This window comes from Setaria viridis, chromosome 4 (assembly GCF_005286985.2).
Source record: "Setaria viridis chromosome 4, Setaria_viridis_v4.0, whole genome shotgun sequence".
Lineage (NCBI taxonomy): Eukaryota > Viridiplantae > Streptophyta > Magnoliopsida > Poales > Poaceae > Setaria > Setaria viridis.
In genome coordinates this window covers 7,635,456-7,644,550 of record NC_048266.2, presented here as the reverse complement: position 1 = coordinate 7,644,550, position 9,095 = coordinate 7,635,456, and the positions used below count along the sequence as shown (strand labels likewise).

Sequence of the window (9,095 nt, the reverse complement as noted above, 5' to 3'; positions counted from 1 at the left end):
GTAGCACCACATTGTCAAATCATGGACTAATTAGGCTTAATAGATTTATCTCGTAAATTAGCCTCCATCTATGCAATTAATTTTGTAATTAGTTTATGTTTAATATTCCTAATTAGTATCTAAATATTCGATGTGATAGAAATTTTAGGAGGTCCTAAAGAAACAAACGGGCTATCAGCTTCAGCTCTCAGATGGATGATGGCTTCGCCCCTGAAATTTGGCATGACCACTCACCACAGAAATGCAAGTTTTTCATTTAATTGGTTGCTGCACCACCAGAGACTGAGTTCCAATGCTCGCCTCCTCTATTGCAATATGCGATCTGATGACCTCTGTCCTTTTTGTTCTGAACGCGAAGATTGCTTTCACCTGTTTATATCTTGCCTGCGCAGTGAGAGTTTTTGGTCTTTCCTTCGCCTGGATCTTAGAACTTTGTCGCCTGCCAATGGTGTTGAGCAGCTGTGGACCGCTAACCCTGTTCAAGAACAGATTCAGAAAGTACGAACTACGGTGCTAACATGTGTCCTCTGGAATATCTGGAAGTGTAGAAAATGGATGAAGCCAACATTCAGTAGTCCGTTCGGCTGGACTTATAAGCTGGCTGAAAAGCTGAAACGGATGATTTGTTGTGAGAGAAAAATACTGTTTGGTGGCTGATAAGCTGAAGCGAACAGAGCTGTCACGAAGATCTTCTCCTTTGGTCGCACAGATGTAATTCCCCTTTAGATAAGAATAAACTCATTGAGTGGAGTTGTTTCTTTCCCATAGTTTAAAGAGTGCTTATTCTGCACTTCTTTCTTTGCTTCTTTCTTCTTTTCTTGGCCAGCCTACTGCCTGGACCATGTTGTAATTCTCTCTCAGTTTGATAACTGTAAATTTGTTTGAAATTAATCAATAAAATCTCAGGGAACCCCAGGGTTGCCGTTGTTCCCTCAAAAAAAAACTTTAGAGCCAATATATATCTCTCCCTTTCAATTTTTAAAATAATCGTCTGTAGCGGATTGAGGAGGGTGCATCTATTTGTTTCCATGTGCAGTTTAGCATCTATTAGCAGCTATAGCTCCATTTAGTAGCTGGCGACTAAAAACATTTGTTCCTTTAGGCCCACCAGCACACCAAATTGCATTCAAGACTACTATTGGTTTTGATTAAATATTATACAAAGAGTTGTAATTTTTCCTCTCTATTTTTCAGTTATCACTTGGGAAACAAGGTTCATGTCCTTTTCACTTTAAATGGGTATATAACCGGAAGACAAGGTAATTAAGTTAATTTTCTTTAATGGATATCCATACTTTTACACTAATATTTCACTGCTAGTTCAAATTACATAGTAGCAATGACCCTCTTTTTCTATTTCTATGTCCGTGAGCACCCTCTTCTTTTCTTTAAAAAAAAAAGAAATGGGCCTAAAACACCTTTTGCTTCATTCCGAGACAAGTGAACGTACATTATTGATGGCATGGCACGATCGGACGGTTGCGAAGCGTGCCACCTCCGCCGCGGAGTCCCAACAGCAACCGCTGCCGAGATTCCAGCCGCTCTATAAGTACCGGACACCTCGCTGCTCCCTTGCTCGCATCGCACCCAAGAAAACCGCCTGCCCCCCCGCAAAACAACCCACAGGCCACACTAGTGGACTAGTGGTAGTAGTAGTCAAGCCTTGACATCTCGCGGCCGGCGCAACCGCGCAAGTCCTGGTGCGGCGCGTATCCGTGTGTGTGCGCGGGCGCGCCATCGGCGGCCGGCCGGCCATGACGAACCAGGACGTGGTGCTCCCGGACATGGGCATTGCGGTGGCGGCGGCGGCGGCCCTGCCGGGCCCCCTCTTCGCGTGCCGCGGCGCCGCGGGTGCCGTCTCGTCGCTGCGCAGAGGGGGCGCGTACGGCGGCCTCGGCGCCCTCCCCGGCGCGGCCGACGGCGGCGAGCCGTTCCTCGGCGCCCGGAGCGCCGCCCCCATGGCGGCGGCGGGCCGGTCCTGCACCAGCCGGGTCGTCGAGGCCATCCGCGCGTCGTCGCCGACCCGCTGCCCCGCCGTCGACGAGTACGAGGCGTGGACGGTGAGTCGCTGCGACGTTCTTGTGAGCCGGCCCGCGCGCGGCGGTTGGTTGCGTTCCAGCGGTTGGTTTGATTTCTTGCGCATGCAGAGTAAGCACCCGTCGGCGCTGGGAAGCTTCGACAAGATCACGGCGGCGGCGAGGGGGAAGAGGATCGTAATGTTCATGGACTACGACGGCACGCTCTCCCCGATCGTCACCGACCCCGACATGGCCTTTATGACCGCCGAGGTGAGTGAGTGAGATCGATACCGCCGTCCGCTGTGGTAGCTCGTTGATGTTACCGTGAACTCCGATCCTCTCGTGCTGACGACGTCGTGCCTGCGCGCAGATGAGGACGTCGGTGCGCGACGTCGCCAAGCACTTCCCGACGGCGATCGTGACCGGCCGTTGCGTCGAAAAGGTTCGCACATTCCGGCGTCTCAGAAGTCAGAACCTCATTACACACACATATAACCATGTTTGCTTTGTTCTTCTTTGCCGTTCAGGTCTGCAGCTTTGTTGGTCTCTCGGAGCTCTACTACGCCGGCAGCCACGGCATGGACATCAAAGGCCCAAGCTCCAAGGTAGCCGTCCATCTCATCATCTCGCTATACTTTTATCTCTTTCTCTGCTCCAGCGTCACCCAACTAGCCACAGCCCATGCAACTATAGCATCTTTCTTCGCCTGACTCCATTGCTACCTTTTCTTCTTCCTCCGAATTCGCAGGACGACCAGACGGTCCTGCTGCAACCAGCTCGCGAGTTCCTGCCGGTGATCGACAAGGTGTGTCTCCAGGACAGTTCATCATCGCTCTTGTTTTTATCAGTTATATGACGACACCGTCAATGCTTTTGGACCGTGTTGAAAGTTACTGCACTCCAGTAATTAGTTGAACCATGAGGAACTCACCGTGAGACTCACGCGCGGATCACATGCATGGGCAGGCGTTCAGGGCTCTGGAGGAGGAGACCAGGGCCACGCCGGGGGCCAGGGTGGAGCACAACAAGTTCTGCCTGTCCGTGCACTTCAGATGCGTCGACGAAAAGGTGAGTTCGTCCAGTATCCACCACCGGCTCAACGCTCACGCTCGTCGTCCTAGTCTTACAATATCTTCAGGCCTTGGATGCCGACTCGTGCTCTAGTTTAGGCGAAAGTCAAACAAGAAGGTTGTTAACGCTATAGCTTATTTATTCAAATAATGGCGATGAACAATCGTCATGCATGTGCCTGGGTTTTGATGACTGCCTCACGCTGCATCGATCGTCGTCTTCAACGACAACTGCTAATCCCCTTGTTGAATTGCCTGCAGAGCTGGAGCTCATTGGCTGAGCAGGTCAAGGCCGTGCTCCGGGACTTCCCCGAGCTGAAGCTCACCGAGGGCAGGAAGGTCCTGGAGATCCGGCCGTCCATCATGTGGGACAAGGGCAAGGCCGTCGAGTTCTTGCTCAAGTCGCTCGGTAAGTGAATTGCCAGCGCATGGCTTCCATCTCTGTCACCGTCCTCCTCATCGTCGCCGTCGATCGCCGCCGCGTGCGAGAGTAAACATCTTCTGATCGATCGCTGACTGTTCCCCACCTTAGGATTCGACGACCGCAGCGACGTCCTGCCGGTGTACATCGGGGACGACCGGACCGACGAGGATGCTTTCAAGGTGCATATTTTATTTTATTTTATTTTATTTATACATGAAATCAGTTACATTACATGCAGCACACGGACAAAGTCTACAAGTTGCAGTAGTTTTCCATTGCTGCCAACGTCCTGCTGTCCACTGTACATGTTGCGCAACTGATGATTTAATTTCAACTGTCCCGTTTGTTGCAACCATGGTGAAACAACTAAGTAATAACCAAACTTAATTTAACCTCTGTTTTAGGTGTTGAAGAAGAGAGGTCATGGTCTAGGGATCCTCGTCTCCAAGTGCCCCAAGGAGACAGACGCTTCCTACTCTCTCCAGGACCCCATTGAGGTACATAAACTAGCTACACATACACACAAATTAAAACAGCATGACACAGTCACCCTCTAAACAACTCATTCCATCACTCTCCAAGCAATGCAAGATGTCGACTGGTAACTCCTCCGGTCCTTGGTTTTCCAGGTCATGGAGTTCTTGGTCCGGCTGGTGGAGTGGAAGCGACTGCGGTCGCCGTCGGCGGCGCGCCCAAGGGCGCCGTAGCACTAGCGAGCACGGCGGTGAAGGATCACACGCAGCTCGCCGATCGCTGATCGCGAAGAAGTCTCCGGCCGCGTGTTTAATTAGTAGTTAGTTAATCGTTAATTGTCGTTGCACTCTACTAATAACCCTCCCCTAGCTACATGCCATCGTGCATGTCAACGTACCCCGGCCCGGCGGCCCGGCCCCAGATGTGAACCGGCAAGGCATCCATGTGCAGAGCTGCCTGCCGCCCTTAGTGTAACCCGGGAAGGTTTCATCCGATCCCCTGTATGAATTGTGATGACTAGCTAGTAGCTATGACCCTAGCCTGCACTACTCCAGTAAAATGTAAGATAAGAATTTTATTCTAATGCCAGCTATGTAGTGTTTCCTTTGCTGAAGACTGAACTCATTGCGTGTGCTGAGTTGAATTTCTGAATTCTGATGGCTTTGTATGTTGTCCAGTTATTTATGCATGTACGCCTGCTGAAATATGGCAAGGACTTGCCACATTATTCTCTCCGGGAGATACTAATTAGAGGGGCCGCCTTGAGAACGTGACAAGGTTAAGATTTCTTGGACGAACTGAGAAGGGATTTTTGTATGTACCTCCGGAGGAAGGATTTCAAATTTTCAGTACTTCTGGAGGTATATGTTAATGGTGCCTCCTAATACATTTCAACGATAAAAAAACATGTATTCTTGTACGAAATGCATGACTTGTTAACTGAAGCACGCTTTTATATTTATTCAGAAAGAAATAAGGCACGCGGGTACGGTGCTAAATCATAAGTGTGTGTTGAATAATTGATGAACATAATGAAAGAACTTGTTTGACTCCTCAGAGAAACAAAGTGAGAACTTATTTGGGACAGGCCTTACATTAGTCATAATCTGAAAGAGTAATCTGATTGATTAGCTAGGACTTCCCTCATGGGTTCAAGCGTGTCTTCTTGTACAACTCAAAACCTAACTTATACGGAATCACACAACTTGTGCACACAGCAAAACTGAAAAGGCGTTGTCCTCCTGAGAAGCATACAACTCCTTGTGTGACGAACGTGCTTCTTTCTTTGGGTAGAAGTAGAAGACATGCATGTACTGTACACATATACACCCAAATGTTCTTGACGGAGAGCTCTAGTCATTGAGTAGTTATATTTCTGTATACAGGATGCTTATTCCTGAATTACGATGGGAGTTTGGGCAGAAAGCATGTGCAGATTTTTCAGGTTGTGTTGTACCTAAGGAGACAGTCTATTAAGATGCCAAACTTTGCCAATATCGGAGCAGTGCACATGGGGTACCTTATAATCCGTCCCACTGATTCCACACAATTGGCCCCCCTGATCGATCAACACATCAGCTGTGACTTTCTCACTTTGCAGCCGTGGTCCCAGCTCCTCAAAACTATTCTAGCTCAGTTAGTTTAAGCTGCCTGCTGTGTCATTGTGTGAATGGTGATGAAGTGACAGTTCCTAGTTCTTTTATAATGCAGCTTTGGATCAAAGTCCTGATATGATCAGATTTGCGAAGCGAAAGCAGCATAATTAACCAGTGCAACTGCCATCATGCATGCGTGCGTGGTGGGTACTTCAACACATCACGCAGCTAGAATTTAATCCTTTCATTGCGTGTGCGGTAGCGTTTTCAGAAGACACGTTCACATCAACGGAATGGTAACGAATCGGCGCACGAGCGCTGTGTAAACAACGCTGTTGCTGTTGTATAAGCGTGTTTAGCGGCCTTTAACGGTCCTAACTTCTTTAGTTAGGTCGATGACGCAGCATAACACACATGTATTGTCCTCTCTCTAATAAGGTGGAACTTTGCCACCCCTTTTTTCCTGAAAAAAAAAATCAAGGTTGTTCTTCATAAGCGCGTATAGAGGATGTGTCAGCCGGTCCATGAAATTCATTATTGTTTGGGACGCCCCAATGAGATGCAAGGCCTTGTCATAATGAAGTATAGTTTTGTTCCCATCCTATTTATCAACTATCATTATTGGTACTCTCAAAAGGGAAAAAAACTATCATTATTGGTCATCAGGTCATGGCTTTGCCACGAGGGAACAGCTTAAACAACAGTTGGTTTGCAATGCAAAACTGATGGTACTGAATTAAGAAAGGCATGTCTCCCCAGGGACATGAGAAGATTCTTGAGCTCATCAAAACCAACGAACGATCCCAGTCATGTTCATGTGAGTGTGTTTGTCAATTTCTAGGGCGCCTCTCCATGTCTAGCACTGACAGGTAGCGCATTACTTAAAATGTTTTGTCTTCATCAGAGAACATGTGTGCCGACTGCCGACGGTCGATCGTTTTGGGAGCAGCAACCAGCTGCCGGTATATTCTATGAACCATCATGCTGGTCCTGCACATATAAAAAGAAAGATTCCTGTGACTGTGAGGTATCTGATCCTCCGAGAGGTATCAGAACCAATCATACACAGGAAACGCGCGCCCATCTGAACCATTTCCCCTGCAGGAGATCGAGCAGGAGAAAGATGCTACACACACAAACCATGCATGAATTTACTTTAAAAAGAACCATGCATGAATTTCATGGTCTTACACACTGCATATGATCTCTTTTACTGCGTTCTGCTTCTTGCCTGGGTGATTCAGACAATGTTTGTAGTCAGTCAGGCATGCCCAAAACAAAAGGTTCAGGACCCTGGTGAACTCTGTTTCTTATGTTTCCACACACAAGAGACTGATGGGCCAGTAGCAGGAAACCATACATTATTACTGGTCCGAGCTTGTCAGTTGCCATCCATGGAGATCGCCAATAGAATATATGAGCTGCGGCCATTATTGGATGCAGAGGTTAGTGCCGACTCTGAGTTACAGATCATGCTGCTTCATTTTCATCCAGGTCCGAACTCTGAAGTCTGAACTGATGCTAGTCAGTTTGGTTGCGCCTTTGGGGTGTAGTGTAGGCGTATAGTGTAGGAATAGGCACTGAAGCAAGACCTCGATGCTCCCTTCAGTGCGCCGGCCAAGTGATCAGTGATGTGAGTTCGGGATTTGACAAGTGTTGTCCCCTCAGCTCCCCCTCATCAGTTGTCTTTCCGTCGTATCAACAACTCAAGGGGAGGGAGTCAACTGTACGTGCTTCCGCCTGATGCTCGATCCTGCATGCCCATGGTTTGCTCCATGTGAAGGGTGCAGCCTAGCTCATAGGAATCCAGAGGAGCGCAACGGATCAGGCGATCGACAAGGTCATCGTTATCGCCATGGTCTGGTGACCAAGGCCTTCACATGGTCATGCACGTACGCATGCACCAGCAAGCACCACCATCGCCTGACAGCCTGCCTACATTATCATCGATACCTCCCTTATTTTTACTTCAATATATACATACCTCGAGCTTGGTCTACTTCATTATATTCAGGCTGGTCTAAATGTGAATTTTCCTGCAATAAGGGGGAAACTGAACCTTTTCAAACTCGATAATCCGAATACTAGCTAGGACCTCGCAAAGTCCCAAGTGCAAACCCCCCCGGTAAATCCCATCCCATCAACAACTTACTGATGAATCATCTGAAGCATGTCCCCTATGGCATGCACGAGAAGAATCGTCTATCCCAGCCACACTCATGGAGTCATGGGTGCCTTTTGGTCCATTTCTAGAGCACATTTCCATGTTTAGCACAGACGGTGCTAAAAAATATTCATAGATCGATCGATTGTGTTGGGATCAACAAGCTAAGCACAGCGGGTATTCTATGAATCATCATGCCGGCCGTTCCCTCAGGAAAAAAAATAATTAAAGATTCCTCTCTGAGTAAGGTACTACCCTGATACCCGGAAAGGTATCTGCACCAATCACACACAGAAAATGGGTGTCTGGTTCATTTCCACGCAGTTCATGATTGAAAGGAATACTGGGCTTCCGGCGGTGCATCCTTCATGATCAAGGGAACACTGCATTATTGTTCATTAATTTCGCGTTGCATAGATCAAAAAGTCTTCGATGAACACAGTGGTAACTATAAATAATTTGCATCTTAACCACCATTGGTTAAGAGGCCTATACCAACTCAACAAGAAAGACAAATCATTCACAACTGCCGGCTCTGATAATCGCAAGTCGCAACTTGGTTTGATGTACACCATAGCTTTGTCCTTCTGAATTCTGATCAAGCCAAAAACTTGACCTATTGGCCCCCACTATTCAGAGAGGATCTTAAGAGGACAATGTCTAGATAGGATCTGCAAGATCATCTACCGATAGGATCTACATGTGGATGGGCCGGAGTGTGCACTGCTAGGGAATGCGCCTTCAGTACCGGTTCCAAACCCTCATTTAGTACCGGTTGTGCAACCAGTATTGCTATTTCGGTATTAAGAGGGTCTTTAAGTACCAAGTGAAATAACCGGTACTAAAGGTAAAGGGGAGCCTTTAGTACCGTTTGGTTGCCTGCCACGTCACGCGTGGCCGAGGCCTTTTTCTTTTCCTTTCTTTTCTCATTTTCTTTTCTATTATTTTCTTTCTTTTCTCATTTTCCTTTTCTGCCACGTCACACGCCGTAGCATGCCGTTCCACCGCCGCACCATGCTCGGCCACCCCGCTGCCCGGTTGCCATCGCCGCGCCTCCAGGTCTCCGAGCGCTCCATTGCCGCACATCCAGGCCTCTGAGCGCTCCATCGCCACGCCTCCAGGCTGCCGCCGCGACACCTCCAAGCCTCCGAGTGTCATGCCTCCAGGCCTCCATCGCCACACCTCCAGGCCGTCGGCCACCGCGCAGGCCTCCAAGTGCCGCGCTTCCCGGCCGCAACGCCTCCAGGCCTCCGAGCGCCCTGACCCGGTCCCCGACGGGGGTAGCGGCAGCGGTCCCTCACGCGGGCAGCTTGGTGGCAGCTCCTCGCCGGAGGCGGCAGCGTGCGCCCA

At 48.8% G+C, this 9,095-nt stretch overlaps 1 protein-coding gene across 1 annotated transcript; it reads left to right on the top strand.

Moving 5' to 3' along the window:
* Nucleotides 1-1,589: 1,589 nt before the first annotated feature.
* On the top strand, nt 1,590-4,599 carry LOC117851861 (probable trehalose-phosphate phosphatase 4). Its single transcript, XM_034733774.2, has 10 exons — nt 1,590-2,060; nt 2,148-2,288; nt 2,389-2,460; nt 2,546-2,623; nt 2,767-2,823; nt 2,985-3,086; nt 3,350-3,497; nt 3,621-3,691; nt 3,917-4,009; nt 4,142-4,599. Exons 1-10 carry the CDS (start codon nt 1,755-1,757, stop codon nt 4,217-4,219), a joined length of 1,146 nt encoding a protein of 381 aa, XP_034589665.1. The 5' UTR covers nt 1,590-1,754; the 3' UTR covers nt 4,220-4,599.
* The last annotated feature ends 4,496 nt before the right edge of the window (nt 4,600-9,095 follow it).

Coding starts and splice junctions, on each gene's coding strand:
- LOC117851861 (XM_034733774.2), top strand. CDS start 1,755: ATGACGAACCAGGACGTGGTGCTCCCGGACATGGGCATTGCGGTGGCG. Junction 2,061..2,147: donor ACGAGTACGAGGCGTGGACG/GTGAGTCGCTGC, acceptor TTGCGCATGCAG/AGTAAGCACCCGTCGGCGCT. Junction 3,498..3,620: donor GTTCTTGCTCAAGTCGCTCG/GTAAGTGAATTG, acceptor TCCCCACCTTAG/GATTCGACGACCGCAGCGAC.